General features: G+C 44.5%; 1 protein-coding gene across 2 annotated transcripts in view; it reads right to left on the bottom strand.

Moving 5' to 3' along the window:
* Positions 1 to 8,624: 8,624 nt before the first annotated feature.
* The window catches only part of DENND4B (DENN domain containing 4B), a 286,354-nt gene continuing 278,385 nt past the window's right edge, over positions 8,625 to 16,593 (bottom strand). For both annotated transcript variants that reach the window (XM_086947548.1, XM_086947549.1), the window contains exon 28: positions 8,625 to 13,145. In XM_086947548.1, coding sequence (XP_086803674.1) covers positions 13,000 to 13,145 — 146 coding nt within the window. In that variant the 3' untranslated portion in view covers positions 8,625 to 12,999. The remainder of the gene's footprint in view (positions 13,146 to 16,593) is intronic.

Genomic DNA, 16,593 nt, shown 5'->3' with positions numbered 1-16,593 from the left:
GGGGGATCAGATACGACCCCTCGGCAGACCAGTGTCCCAGCGGCTCTCCTCACTTGCACCCTCCCACTACTCCGCCTCCTCAGGTACAAATACGAGCCGCTGCCATCTTCTCCAGAGGCCAGTTCAGAACCCCACTCAGCCAAACACCTTCCAGGGCTCCAGGAACTCTACGAATAGCACTGATCATGCTATAGATGATTCTCCGGTGCTGCGCTTAGTTTCAGGCCATACAGTTGGGGATAAACACTGGGATTTGCTGAGTAAACCAGCACGGCATGCAGAGCACCATCAGCAGGCAGCCACTCCGCTTCGCGCCGTAGCCACGCCCCCTGTGTTATGCGAAGTTATGTTAGCATCTCAGATCAAGTTCTGGAATAAGGCTTTGGAGGCACCCAGAGTTTAAGCATAAAAAAAGGATATGTAGATCATTTGCTTTTTGAGGTGTAACACAATCAGAGAAGTCCCCTTGAGCATAAACTCTAAAGACTTACTTATGCTTGTAGTTTGTTCTTGATCCTCATTAAGCTCACCCCTCCACCTCTAAATACACAAAACCTGATTCCTCCACCTCCCTTGAAACTAATGACTTGTAGAGGATCTGGAAGTTAATACTAGGGCAGCAGTGGGCTGCAGCAACCTTCTGACTCCAAAGGGCATAGAAGAAAAAGCAGTTGTGGCACTGTAGGACATCATCTGGTAGAGTACCATTGTCTGCGTTAGCAGAAGCGTTCTTGCGACACCTAAACTGAGGTAATTTCCTTGCCAGCCCAGATAATGCCTTTGGTTTTCTGACAAACATTATGACCAATGTACTCATTTATTTGGAAGAATACTGCCGACCTTTACCAGGACAAAAAGTGACCATTGAATGTGACAGGCACCTTAGGTTTAATCAAGGAAAGCCATTATTCACAGATAGGCACCTAGTTCCTTTGAGGCGGGTGATCAGTCTTTGCATCCTCTTTAACCTCAAACAAATGTGGAATGTGATTGAAAAACAGCACAATGCAAATGTCAGATTTTAATCTTGCTTCTCCATCCTTAGATGGCACCAACAAGCACTCGTACCTCGTTATGAAGGAGGTTCAGTGTGTTAGCGGACTCTAAAGCGTTTCTACAAGTTCCTGCAGCATTGATCACTAACCCTCCTTCACCTTCTTCGTTTGGTAGCAGCCTGACCGTCTCTAGTTCCATTCTCTTCAACTGCAGTGATGGTCCCTCAAAGGACGGCACTCTTCTTTCCCACATTCGAAGAAGTCTATAGCTCCGCTTCCTGGTGGATATCAGCCGACTATCTGGATTATCCTTCCACATGTACATAGAAGACTCACACACTATGGACTTGCGAAAATGTCACGCTTTCCTTTACTTTCTTGAGCTAGGTCTTCTGGTCAACAAATGTCTGAAGGAAACAATTACCGTTTGACCTTTAATAATTAATTCCCTCCTCTCATGTGCAGTCTCGCCTGATCTGCACTTGGGTTTCCTACAGAACGAAAACCTCTCATACCCCTTTAGGTATTGCATTTATTCCGAATTGTTTCTATTAAATAGAAAAATACTTCAGAGGATATTCCTCTTCCTAGCCTCCACCCAGAAAGTTATCTTCACCGATGCCAAGCTCACCAACCCTTTTTCAACTCCTGTAAAGCCTTCTACATCCCATCAGGTTACTCATTTCAGGTTTCAGAATGCAGCTGCTTGCTTTCTCACCTGCACTGATCCAGAAACCAAATATTGTTGGTCTCCACTGTCTATTCCCAGGCTTCCAAATTAAAAAATAATTAATTTTAATTAATTATCCATCAATCACTAGGCCTACTACAAGTGTCTCCAACCACATGCATTATGTAACTTCATTATACCCCTCTTCCTATAACCTTGATTTTTCTTGATGTTCTGTACATCCAGCTTGAAGAAAGGTGAGGTGCACTACCCTGAAACTCTCTTCCCTTTACCTTACTACTTTTGTTTGTAGCACTTTTTTTTAAATATAGCGCAGACTTAACCCAAAGGTATTGGAGCGCTTTACATGAACACCAGTTACATTACACATCACATGAATTTTTTTAGGCACAAGGAGGTTAAGTAATTTGCCCAGAATCACAATGTTAATCCGACGCAGAGACTCAGTCAGTCAGTCAAAAAGTCTTTATTTCAAATATTTCATCATAAAAGACATACTAAACAGTTCATAATTGCACAATAATTCAATTAATCCATATAGTACAATGTGTAGTTGATAATTCATAGTATGTACAAAATAAAACATATAAATAAATATTATGCTAAAATCGATCTTATAAAGATATTAAATGACAATTTACTAAGACTTGACAGTTTAATGAATCCACAATACCCTAAAACCTTATGGCCATGCCAGTACATCAATTGACCCGGCATTGACCTGTGGGCCCATTTATTGGGAACTGATCTTCCTGGACCGAAGTATCCAGGCCCAACTAATATATTTAGCCACACCAATAACCACTAGCTTTGAGGTGTCAGTTTTCAATATTCTGCTTGCAACCTTCGCAGATCTTGTTCCCATTATCCGACATACTGGGCGTAGCCACATCGGTCTAGGATGGAGATACACAGGGCATACAAAGAGGAAGTGATCAACAGTTTCTATCAAACCCACACAAAAGGGGCAGTGACCACTACCAGATGTGTTCCAAGTCTTCTTTAATCCCCGTAAAGGTAGCGAACCAACTCTAAACTGATGGTAAAGCTTACGATCCTGTGACTTTGTTATAATATCCCAATAATCTTAGAAAAAACAGTCATCCTTGACAGTCACAAATTTTGCTGTCAAGGAACTGCCTGTCAGGGAAGCATGTCTTTTGGTTACAGACCAATTCCAGTACACATCTCTAAATAGCTTTTTCGTGGGAAAGATGGCTGTATCCAGGTTGGTCCATAACTCCCCCTTCCCCATGTTTGTAAAAATGATTTTAATTTCTGACAGCCAGGCGATCCTGTGTGAGCCCCTAAGACTTTTAACTTCTAACAGGGCCTTAGCATATAAGGACAATTCAGATGTAGCCAAAAGGCGTCGCCAAAACGCCAGTGGTCTATACCGCGCCATGTCCTCAACAGGCTGACAACCTAAATCATATAAAAGGGGTATATGTGGAGTTGATTGTGGCAAACCTACAGCAGACCTAAGGAATTTATTTTGGGCCCCCTTTAGGGAGTCCAAGTTACTAAAACCCCATAATTCTGCACCGTACATTACTGCTGGCAGAATTTTGGAGCCATACATTTTAACAAGGGGAGCCATTGGTTTGGTGAGAGAATACCTATGCTCTTTAAGCAACGCTCCACCTAATTGTGTATGCTTTAAGGTTAATAAGTCTAACTGGGTCTTCCAGCTTAAATTATCACTGAAGGTAACGCCAAGATAAGTGAAAATGGGTGTCTGTTCTAAAGTAGCTCCTCCCATATGAACCCTTGCTTTAACTTGTCTGGTTTCACGAAGGACCATAAACTTTGTCTTCCCCACATTGACCTCAAGCTCATGTTCGCAACAGAACAGCTCAAAACGAGACAGTGCTAAATGTAGCCCCTGTCTCGTCTTAGATATTAAAAGGGTGTCGTCCGCGAACATGAGCAAGGGGATTTTCATACCAGCTATGGAGGGAGCATCAGTTGGATAGTTAGAAAAATAATTTATGACCCCATTAATAAAAAAAGAAAACAGGGTGGGGGCCAATACACACCATTGTCCAACCCCTTTGGAAACCTCAAATCTTCCTGTCACCTCCGCTGGCTTGCCCCAGCGAACCTGGGCATATGTATGTTCGTGTATGTTAGCTAGGAACCTCACCAGTTCTAAAGGCATATCCATCTGCTGTAGGACTTCCCATAACTTAGCCCTCGGCATAAGGTCAAACGTGGACCATAGATCCACGAAGGCTGCAAATAACATATCACCCCCTAGGAATACTTCCTTCCAATACAACAGCATAAACCTGAAGGCTTGATCAAGGGTCCCAATATGCGTCCGAAAACCCGCCTGTAGTGGGGTTAAAATGTCAAATTCGGACACCCAGCTCTGAATACGTCCCAATACTAGACGGGCAATGATTTTTTAAACTGCATCTATACGACTAATCGGCCGATAATTGGCCGGGGCAGATCGATCACCTTTCTTATAGATCGGTAATATTTCGGCCCTGAACCAAGAATCGGAGACCGATGAACCACTAGCAATGGCGTTAGCTAGGATAGTTAAATAAGGGACCCACAGATCTTGCTCTTGTTTGAAGAAGTCCGCAGGAATACAGTCCGGACCCGGGGCTTTACCACTCGGGATAGATTTCAAGACAGACTTTACCTCACTGTGGACAAATATAAGAGGTTCTTCACAATTAGGTGTTGGTATTACCACAACTGGCCTAACCTTGGTCTTAAACTGACTTTCAAAAAAGCTTACCCACTGTTGGGGAGCAACATGGGTAGTGGGATTCAACTCCTGCGGACACTTACCCCATTTAAGGAGATGCCAGAATTGGGTCATATTCCTACCCTCACATGCCACAGTTAACTCCCTCCAGTGGTTTTCATCCAAATTTTTCTTTGCATTTTGTTGGGCAGATTTATATGTCGCCCTACAGCTTCGTATGCAATCTGGCACTCTAGATTTAATTGCTGTAAGCAATGCTTTATAGGCCTGACTACAACTTTTATCATACCAAGAGTCGTTCCTCTGCACTTTATTTTTGCCGCAGTTTGGTATGCTTTTAATAAATAGTTTTTTAAGCCCCAAAAATAGTGCGCTATGGATACTCGGGATTCTGTCGTTAACCAATTCCTGGGATCCACAACTACTTAACTTGTCCATAGTTTTAGTAACTAGGTTCCTAATACCAACCCTAGTTGTCTCGTTTGAGGCTTTCTTAGGCCACCGTACCCTTCTCTGGTCATTGGTTAATGTTACTAACGCCTGCACCATAGTAACTTCTTCAGTAGATGAACCAAAAAAACTATCAATTAAGGACAACACATCAGGGGATTATGATCGCTTTCTGGTCTAATATTTACCACCATATCGGCAATTGCCGGCCATATCTCCAAATTGACCAAGATATAATCAATTCGACTCCCTAATCTACCATTATCAAAAGTCATCTTCCCTTCCCTATCTGACTTTGTTCTACCATTGACAGCCCTCATGCCCTTATCGAGACACAGTCCCTTCAAATACATGGCAGCTTGAGTCCACTTTCTTATGGGATTTAATTCTAACTGGGGGACACTCCCCAGAGAATCCTCGACCTCAGATAACTTCCCATCATCAGGGCCGGACTGGGAACCAATACCGGCCCTGGCAAAGTGCTCGGCCGGTTTTCGCCCGATTTTGTTACAGGGCCGCTTTTGCAGCCATGCTGCAAAAGCGGCCCTGTAACAAAAACGGCCCCCAGGGGCCCAAAACAGGCCCCCACCCGTGCGGCCGACCGGGGTATTGCCCGGTGCCCGCTATGGCCAGTCTGGCCCTACCCATCACCCCCATCCAGGGGCTCGAAACACGTGTTAAAATCGCCAGCCACCACCCTATGACCATCATACTGCTCCATACTAAGGAAGTTCTCCAAAAGTAAAACTGTTGGAGAGCACTTCCCACCCGGAAGGCCCCTTACATAAATATTGACAAGGAGGACATTTAAGCCCTTCGTGGAACAAACCCTAATAACCAAGATATCAGGGCTATCAATCGGTACCTCTACCACAGAGATGCCCTCACGCTGGCGAACCCATGTGGTTAGGCCTCCTACTGGACTGCCCCTGTGGCCCTTAACCGCTGGTTTGTAAAAAATTAAATAACCAATGCGGAATAAGGATTCCACCGCCCAGGTTTCCTGAAAAGACCAGATGTCCCCCTGTTCTATAAAATTCACCCAGTCAAGTATATGTAACTTAGATTCTAAGCCAGCTATGTTCCAACTAGAAACCATGGAGTGGCAGCTAGGAGAATTTGGGTTTAATACTTGATCAACCGGGTTGATGTGATTGGCTGAGTATACTCTGCTTGGGCCTTCAGTTATGGGGGATAATACCGTTGAGGATTCGTATCCTTGATGGAATCGATCAGCTTGGACCGGTGCCTCCCTCCATGATGGAGCCATGTTCCCTATAATCACTGGTCGAGAGGAAGCATTGCCAACCCTCAGTCAGTCATTATCCTCGAGGGTGGACAAGGGGGCTTATCAGTTGACAGTCAAAATAGACTGAATACCTGGGGTGTGAGCTCTCAATGGGGCCCAGCGTTCCCTGGTAAACTTAACCCTCCCTGGGGTAAGATCTTAATCTCATTGGCTGTAGGGGCATAGTGAGTGGCCATATCTAAAATATGTTCAACCAATAGCGGGGCCCTAAAACTCAATACTACACAGTCCCCTGCCAGTATTTTATTGGTATGACCTATCCAGTTAATACGCCTTACCATTTTAAATTCCTCGAATAACGCTTGGCTGTTCCCAAATCTCTTCCCTAAGCAATACAGGGCCTTATTTTTTAGGTTAGTCCAATGCTCGTTAGACTCATCGGGTAAAGGGGGTACATTAGCCAAAATTTCTGTGTAGGGGTGGCTTCCGGAGGGAGGTGTAAGCTCGGTAGCATATCTGAACATCCTACTTCATCCCCACAAGCCTTGAACCATTACCCAATGTTTGCTGCTGTAACAATGCCCTGCTACTAATATTAGGGGGCACCATGTTTTGAATTTGATGTTCCCTAGTCACAGTGTGGTACTGGGGGTTTCCTACTATAGCTCGTGGGGGGATTGGACTGTGATTGGCCCCATCAATTACGGGAGTATTTACTAAATCACTATTTAACTGGGGCAAAGAGGCATCAGAAGAATATTTTTTATTAATAAAGCTAGCTTCGGTGCGGTTAAGTCTCTCCACCACTAAATCAATTTTTTCCAAGACTGGATTTATAAGGGCTTTTAGCTGACCCCAAGGGCTGTATTCAATGTCTCGAGGTTGGATTGAACATTAAATTGCTGTGCCCTAATACTATTAGTGGCAGAGGAATTCCCATGTGCTTGCACCCTTGTATGACCAGTCACCTTCGTAGGAGCATTTTGCTTACTGGGACTACGCCCTTTCCTTTTCTTGTTTGGTGGATCACTTACTTTCCCCTCGTTGGCTTTTCTCCCCCTCGTGGTTACCATGGCAGGACTTTGGGGGCTACGTACAATTGGAGAGCGATCAATGATCCCTGACCTTGGAGTTGAATACACAGGGCCAGAAGAAGAATGGTCTTCTAAAGGAGTACCCTTTACATTAGCCTGCACAACAAGAGGTTGTGCACAAGGTAGTGATAGATTTGGTTCCAAAGAGAGCCTACGCTCCACAGCTTGAATCTTCTGATTCAATGCTGTTTCAGATCTGGTCAAGTAATCATCTAGGGTCCCCACCACCCTGTCCCCAACCTTCCTCTTACTCATTTTTTATAAACTGATTACCACAGACAAAACCACTATGCAAGTGAACCAAGTCCACACAATGTTCAATACAATTGACTAAGGAATCAAGAAACAACCTTACAGTTCTTGCAGTCTTAGATTGTTTTTCGAGAGATGTTACAGCTATGGCCAGCTCCGGTCTCTTCAGGGCTCTGACGGGCGCAGACGTGTCCCGCGCTGAGTGAGTCCGCTGTGGTTCTAAAGCGCCTCCTGGCGCTTAACCGGTGACACGTTTCCCTAGCGCCACCGGGGACTCTTGGGGATGTAGTCCCTGTGACAAAATGCACGCGGAAGATGTGGGCAGTTGCGGCGATGTTTGAGGCAGTAGTCCCCCTCTGTGAACCCTATGAGCAGGAGGGTATGCAGCAGCCCATTATCAGCAGGTAAGAAAGAGTGTCTGAGACTCTAATCTGATTCCCCAGCTTCAAAGTCGGCTACTCTGGCTGCACAACCACTTTCTCTCTACTTCGGCGTCCAGAAGCTGTGCCTTGAGAAGCACTACCCCCTCCATAGACCGCGTAAAGCCTGCCTCTCCAATCAAACACGCAATATCTGTTTAGTGAACTTTCTTTGTCTGTTCAATTTCCCCAGGAACTTTTCCAGTTCATTTGGCACCCGTCATGGGCGTCCTGAGGGCCTCCAGACTGCATGCTGTGCAAAAAACAAAATTCATGATATAACTAGTGGTCTGTCACATAGCTTTGGTGGTAATATGCAGGCGCCAAATTTGATTCACAGACAGGGTTATTCAGCCTTTCAGTAATCGGAAGCAGATTGCCTATGTACTACTTAGGTGGATATTAGAGTCACTTGTTATTAAACCACAAATGTGGAGCAAACACTACAGTTACTTGTTGTTATCTTTCAGTATCCTTCAATCCTTGTTGTACCCATTTCAAATGTTGGTTACTTTGGAGGTATTGTATGCCCCGGAACCACAAATCTCTAAGCACTATGATTCGTGGTTTCATTTCAGTGTCTACAGCTGTAGTAAGTTACTTTTGGTGGCCATTACTTGCTGACGCTATTGTCATATTTGCCTCTTTTATCCTTTTTTATTGTATAACCACACATTTGAAGGGCTTGTGTGTTGATCACACCACTTTTCCCCACAACGAAGAGAAATTTAACACGCTGGAAGAAGTAGTCTGTAAAAGTGAAGAAAACACTTTATTTAACAGTTAATCATTGAACAAAAAAACGTTTCCTCTGGACATTGTAAAATATTGCACAGTGTCAGCACTAGGATTATGTAATCTTACATCACATTTCAAGACAGTGACATACTTGCCTCTGCATAAAGCCTAGGCTGAAGAGCACAATCTTTTGGACAGGCTTGCTACAGCAACAAAATAAATTCAGAGCAACTAAAGAAAAAGGGGGGGGGGAATAAAGAGGTCCCGCCATAAGCTTTAACAAGCTTGCATTATGAGGATGCAGATCCATTATGGAAGCACTGGTCTTGAGGACTTGCGCAACTCAGTCACTGAAGAAAGAGGTAGATGCTCATGTAGTTAAAGCAGAACACAAAAACTAACCCTGTAGTTCAATATGATCAAAGTCGTTCTCAAACTCAACAGATGCCTAGAAACAAACCTACTCCCATCATTGCTCGAGTGTGATCGAACATGAATCAAAGGGATATTGGAAAAAGTGGCATAAAGGCAACGTCTTCTTTCTGGTCACTAATACGGTTATACTCTCACATACAACATGCATCATTATCACCTCCCCTTTCAGAAAGGGTCTTTACTTCTTAAAGTGATAACGTGAATGCCAGGGGAGAAGCGTTTAACAAGAGGAGGCAGGTGGCACGCAGACCCATTGCACAGAAGAAAGTTGTTCTAGAATACGACCGGGCTCAAAGATACTTCTAACAGGACGTAAGGACCTGCAAACTGAGTTGTTGAGCCAAGTCCACTACCCACCACAACAGGTCGAAAGACTTTTCCTTTCTGAAATACACACCGCACACACCTGTAATTTAACTGCTGATAACATTATCACATCACAGTGTAGCAAAAGCTAAAACAATCTTCAATAAATATATTTTTTAACTAAAATATATGAACAATAAAAACATTTTTATTATCGTCACATAGTTAACTTTGCAGCAAGGAGGTGAGGGCAAACACATTGAAAAGATAAATACAATTAGAAACCTTTGGACCATGGTGCTTTGCTGGTGCCCTCAGATAATATGGTCAAGAGTTTGAAGATATCTAAGACCCAATTTTCAAACAGTGGTGTGGTATTGAGATATTCTGCCTAAGTGATTCGACTTTCACTTGCTTTTTCAGGGTTGGTGGTAAGCAACGGCAGTGGTGTGACTTGTATCTGTGAACAGGTCTGGTGTTGCAGTTGTAAACATTGTGTCCTTGAGCAAGGTTTAACCTTCCAATTCTTGGAGTCGTCACCTGACAACCACTATGTCCAGTTTGACAGGTACAAGCACAATAGATTCCAGTTACTCCTCAAGTAACACAACGTCAGAGATAACTACGATCAACAAATTGTGCTCAATTTCACAATGCTTTAGGAGACCTCAATCCACAGGTCAACTGAAAGGAAACTTTACCAGTGTTGAAAGAGTCACAATAACAAACCAACTGCAAGTCATCCTTAAATGGAATAGCATCACAATACATGTTGTAGCCTTTAACCCCAGCTTTAATAATGGTTGACACAAACTGAGATTGCTATGCACAACAATGGAAATCCAGATGCAAGACCTTTTTGATAACACCATTCACTGACTGATAGTAAAGTGAAAACAGCCACACGTGTCATATGCCAACCAATGGAATGGCAGTTGTAACAATGCTTAATAGCATGCCGGATTTAACTTGCAGTACAGCTAACAGGCAGCACATAATGTTTCTGTTATACACATACAGAAAAGACAGCACTGAAAAAACATTACAAATTATAAATACTGATAAAGTAAACACCATGCTTTCCTTTCAGCACTTCCTCTAGCATACCGCAGTGCGAGTCACAAGATTTCGCTACATCAGTAGAATGTGGGAAGAGGATGATATGCGGAAGCAGGACACAAAAACAGTCTTTTGGTCAGGGGCACTAGAAACAGGGCACCTGCCAACAACCTTTAACATAATGTCAAGTTTAGTTATTAGTTGTACTACATCACCTAGAGGGCTGCCCAGAAACTTCAAAAAGGATCACAGATCACTTTACTACTGTGAGATCACAGAATAGGGACTTTCTTGGAAAGTACTTAAATACATTCTTGGTTTTGAAGAACAAAATTAGCAATATATATATATTTCGATCTATGTCAATTGTTTTTATGGAATACCTTAAGCAAAGTAGGCTACAGTGGATCTTCAAACATAAGCCACCTACATGTCAAACTCACCAGATATTGCCATCTAACATGACCAAATAAAGTAGTAATTTTTAATGAATTGCTTTCAAATACTGTCAATTCCACTGAAGAAATCGCAGTTCTCTGGTCTGTAATTTTTATATCATGCCAATAGCTCTGAAAAAAATGCAAAGGAGTAGGAGAACCCCACTACCTTTCACAATGCCTTTTTGTGGCAGCACAGGAGTAGTTGGCATAAAAAGGGATCCTTGGTGAAAAGCTTGACAAGTAACAGGAAGTGACAAACAGACAAGTGAACATAAATGGCCAGGCAAGGAATAAATGTTACAGTATTTAACTTGAAGTGACAAGTGAGTACTGTTGGATTCTGTAATAGGAGCAAACTAAATAATTAATGCCTCACTCATATCATGTGACATGAGAACGCGCAAGCACTGGTGAATTATACGTCAACAGTGTCTGACAGGATGTTAACTGTTAGAACATGACAGAAATTAAAGTCAAGATAGTATTAACTGTTCTAATCTAACCTGGCCGTGAATAACACACAGACAAGTCATCCCTCATACCATCCTACAAGTATTAGCTTTTCGGTATGTGTGTGTTAGGTCGTGTCACCATCAGGCAGGTAATGACTGGTACAAAACATGACATTTAGTAAAACTCAAGTGTTGTTCAACTGTGACTGAGCTGGCAGTGAATGACCGTTACACCATGTCCTAAGGAGCAGCATGCATGCAGGTTTCCGTTTGAATTTTTTATGGGAAGCAGCAGGCAGGCAAATCCTAAATACTTAGGGATTCTTTTCTCAACGCAGACTTTGAGAAATACATTATGTGCTGACACACTGCAACGGTGGAGGATCAGAACACGTTCACATAGACCAGGCTCTCTGTACACACATAAGGGCAAATATTCAATCACATTTCAATAGACCTAGGCCTCAGCTAAACAAGCAGACTCGATCCCTAGTGCATATACACAGTAACCAAAACTCCTAAAGTGACATCCAACAACGCCCAGTCAGATGACATCATTTCAGCCACAGGATTGGTGGGTGAAATGGGTGAAACTTGCCTTTCACTGTGCTGGCCGCTTCCTTTATAGCGATCTATGAAGTTACAGTGATATTGTACCCTCAACACTTGCTCATGGTCATCTCTGGCCATCAGTGTCCTAGCCTCTGCCATTAGATGACCTGACTGACATGTAGTGCGATAACGGTATTTCTGAAGCGCCCCACCCTCTCTAGTGATCGTTGAACCCTTACTAGATTGTAGAACATCCAGTGGCATGCTCTAATTTCAGTTCAGTTCACAAGCAACTCATACACATCAGACATGGGCCTTCATAAAGATTAAGGACATTATTTTCACGGTCTTTTTTGGAAAGCCACATAAATGTTCCATATATACTGTTTGCACTGTGTAAGACAGGTGAATTTTTTCATTTTTATACTTCTAAATTGTAGCAGCCTTCTTCCACAGAAAGAAAATGTACATAAACATACACACAGATAAACACACACACAAACAAGGGTGTACCCCATTTCCCCCTTTGGCCAGAGCAGCTGTGTTGTTTTTCTCTTTTCCTATTGGATGTCAGACACTGTAAGCAGCAATCAATAGTAACCTTGTGAGAAGATACAAAATGTCACCTTCCCACTGCACTATGTGGTGTAATGTCAGGTGGGCGGTGCTCATCTTTCACCCTGCTCTCAGCAAACAGCCATTGGCACGGTTTTTCTGGTATACATTATCGATTACCCAATGGTGCTGGAAGGGTCTTGCTGGTACAGTGCCTCCGTAAAGTAATTACATCTAACTTTCCCTTGACTTCCACAAATGTAATGGTCATGTAATGTAGGTGCTTTGGTTCAAAGGGAGGGGATGCCAGTCAGGGCCCATCATAGATTCAAATGTTGCTTAATTTGAAGGATGTCAGGTATCGGTGGTAAGCCTCACTCACTGTCGTGCTGCATTCAGGATTCCTTGGTCACTAGGCTGAAGCAAATCCTGGTGTTGCACAGGTGGTTTCTCCACTGTGGCAGTCTAGCATTGGGATGCTGGTCTCTGGGGAGCTGAATCTTCTCAAGTCTCACATAGAGTCCTGGAATCTCCCCTTTGGTTAGTACCTTGAGCTGAAGGTATTTGAACTTTCTGACCCTGCCGTCTCAACACTCTAGTGTGGCTCCAAAGGATTTGCGACAGTCAATGGCTTTGGGGCTTGGAAGTTGTGCCCGGTTCCTCTTCAGTTCCTCCTTCCCAATGGAGTTTCCCAGTTTGCTGTAGGCTGCCTTGTACTTTTTGTCAAATGCCACTGGAGGAGAAAGAGACAACAACATTAATGTTTTCAAGATTGCTGCAGAGCTTATACAAATCAATATTGTAACCACCAAGGAAGATTTTCCAGCTCACCACGAGCTAAACTAAATATGGAAAATATTACTTACCCGGTAACTATAAGTTAGTAGCTTGTAGAACTATAGATTCACATTCACTCTTCTATGCACATTTTTTTACCTCTTCTATCCCTCCGCTATCCTTCTCAATCAAAATAACTGACTAATATCCACCACTCAAATTACTTTCATATTTTACAATACTAATTCACCACTAATCCTTTATGGATTCCGGAGTAGCTTGCTACTCGCAAAAAAAGCGCTTCAACACCCCATCGGGGTAAGAAGCGCTATATAAATGCAAATCTTTTCCCCTCTTCTATCCCTTCGCTATCCTTCTGAATCCAAATAACGGACTAACCTATCCACCACTCAAATTACTTTCATATTTCACTTTACTAATTCAACACAAATCCTTTATGGGTTCCAGAGTAGCGTGCTACTTGCCGAAAAAGCGATTCAACGCCTCGTCAGGGGTAGTAACCGTTATATAATTACAAAACAATACAATACTCTGCATGCTCGGCCATCTAGTGTTGGGCATGAAAGTTTCCATGTAGTTTTTCTTCAAAGAAATTTTAGATCTTGAGATATCTCCTGATCCCTCATCCCTGAAGTCCACAATGCACCAGGACAATGACTCCATTTCAGATGGTGACCCAACCCCAAAAAATAGGCAAGTGTAGTAATTGGAGTAAGGGAAGCAGGGTAGTAATTGTATAGCATATGGGTACACTGTGAATGAATACATAAGTTGAAAGAAAAACATCTGAAGCTTGGAGCATACATCCATGGAGGTGGGATTAGGCATGCGAATCTACAGCACTAAAAGCCACAAACCGATAGTTGCATTGTAACATTTTCCATTTCTAGCATGTGCTGAATAGACGATAAAACAGTGTACTCCACCTAAAGCGGTGGCTAATGAGCCGTTGTTTGAAATAAAATCATACGTATAGTTTGCATGAAACCCCAGTCAAAAGATCTGGGTTTAATCCATCACCATTCTTTAGCCCACTCTGCCACTCCAGTTCAGACATGGTGATTCAGATGCTCCATCCATCACCACCCACTTTTGTACCGCTTTTGTCCGCCATAAGTGTGGCAGGGTATGCTCAGACGTGAGTCCCTTGCTCACTTTGCCACTGGATTCAAGCAAGCTGGGCTGAAGACGGCTGGAATGCCAGAAACCGGTCCTCGAAAGCTTGTTTCCGGTCCAGGGAAGACATGGCTTGGCAGTTTGGGCTGGACTGTTCCCATGAGGCACAGGGTCAGACTGATTTGCATATAGCCATGTCTGAACTGGGGTGGCAGAGTGGGCTAAAGAACGGCGATGGATTAAACCCAGATCTTTTGACTGGGTGTGAGTGTTTGATTGATTCAGATGCTCCGTACATCACCAGCCCCTTTTGTACCGCTTTTGGCCACCATAAGTGTGGCAGGGTATGCTCAGACGTGAGTCCCTTGCTCACTTTGCCACTGGATTCAAGCAAGCCGGGCTGAAGACGGCTGGAATGCCAGAAACCGGTCCTCGGAAGCTTGTTTCCGGTCCAGGGAAGACATGGCTTGGCAGTTCGGGCAGGACTGTTCCCATGAGGCACAGGGTCAGACTGATTTGCATATTGTCATGTCTGAACCGGGGTGGCAGAGTGGGCTAAAGAACGGTGATGGATTAAACCCAGATCTTTTGACTGGGTGTGAGTGTTTGATTGATTCAGATGCTCCGTCCATCACCACCCCCATTTGTACCGCTTTTGGCCGCCATAAGTGTGGCAGGGTATGCTCAGACGTGAGTCCCTTGCTCGCTTTGCCACTGGATTCAAGCAAGCCGGGCTGAAGACGGCTGGAATGCCAGAAATCGGTCCTCGGAAGCTTGTTGCCGGTCCAGGGAAGACATGGCTTGGCAGTTCGGGCTGGACTGTTCCCACGAGGCACAGGGTCAGACTGATTTGCATATAGCCATGTCTGAACTGGGGTGGCAGAGTGGGCTAAAGAACGGCGATGGATTAAACCCAGATCTTTTGACTGGGTGTGAGTGTTTGATTGATTCAGATGCTCCGTACATCACCAGCCCCTTTTGTACCGCTTTTGGCCACCATAAGTGTGGCAGGGTATGCTCAGACGTGAGTCCCTTGCTCACTTTGCCACTGGATTCAAGCAAGCCGGGCTGAAGACGGCTGGAATGCCAGAAACCGGTCCTCGGAAGCTTGTTTCCGGTCCAGGGAAGACATGGCTTGGCAGTTCGGGCAGGACTGTTCCCATGAGGCACAGGGTCAGACTGATTTGCATATTGTCATGTCTGAACCGGGGTGGCAGAGTGGGCTAAAGAACGGTGATGGATTAAACCCAGATCTTTTGACTGGGTGTGAGTGTTTGATTGATTCAGATGCTCCGTCCATCACCACCCCCATTTGTACCGCTTTTGGCCGCCATAAGTGTGGCAGGGTATGCTCAGACGTGAGTCCCTTGCTCGCTTTGCCACTGGATTCAAGCAAGCCGGGCTGAAGACGGCTGGAATGCCAGAAATCGGTCCTCGGAAGCTTGTTGCCGGTCCAGGGAAGACATGGCTTGGCAGTTCGGGCTGGACTGTTCCCACGAGGCACAGGGTCAGACTGATTTGCATATAGCCATGTCTGAACTGGGGTGGCAGAGTGGGCTAAAGAACGGCGATGGATTAAACCCAGATCTTTTGACTGGGTGTGAGTGTTTGATTGATTCAGATGCTCCGTACATCACCAGCCCCTTTTGTACCGCTTTTGGCCACCATAAGTGTGGCAGGGTATGCTCAGACGTGAGTCCCTTGCTCACTTTGCCACTGGATTCAAGCAAGCCGGGCTGAAGACGGCTGGAATGCCAGAAACCGGTCCTCGGAAGCTTATTTCCGGTCCAGGGAAGACATGGCTTGGCAGTTCGGGCAGGACTGTTCCCATGAGGCACAGGGTCAGACTGATTTGCATATTGTCATGTCTGAACCGGGGTGGCAGAGTGGGCTAAAGAACGGTGATGGATTAAACCCAGATCTTTTGACTGGGTGTGAGTGTTTGATTGATTCAGATGCTCCGTCCATCACCACCCCCATTTGTACCGCTTTTGGCCGCCATAAGTGTGGCAGGGTATGCTCAGACGTGAGTCCCTTGCTCGCTTTGCCACTGGATTCAAGCAAGCCGGGCTGAAGACGGCTGGAATGCCAGAAATCGGTCCTCGGAAGCTTGTTGCCGGTCCAGGGAAGACATGGCTTGGCAGTTCGGGCTGGACTGTTCCCACGAGGCACAGGGTCAGACTGATTTGCATATAGCCATGTCTGAACTGGGGTGGCAGAGTGGGCTAAAGAACGGTGATGGATTAAACCCAGATCTTTTGACTGGG

The sequence above is a fragment of the Lissotriton vulgaris genome, chromosome 12, assembly GCF_964263255.1.
Source record: "Lissotriton vulgaris chromosome 12, aLisVul1.2, whole genome shotgun sequence".
NCBI lineage: Eukaryota > Metazoa > Chordata > Amphibia > Caudata > Salamandridae > Lissotriton > Lissotriton vulgaris.
The sequence above is the reverse complement of the archived record's forward strand: the minus strand, read 5'-3'. Positions and strand labels throughout refer to the sequence as shown.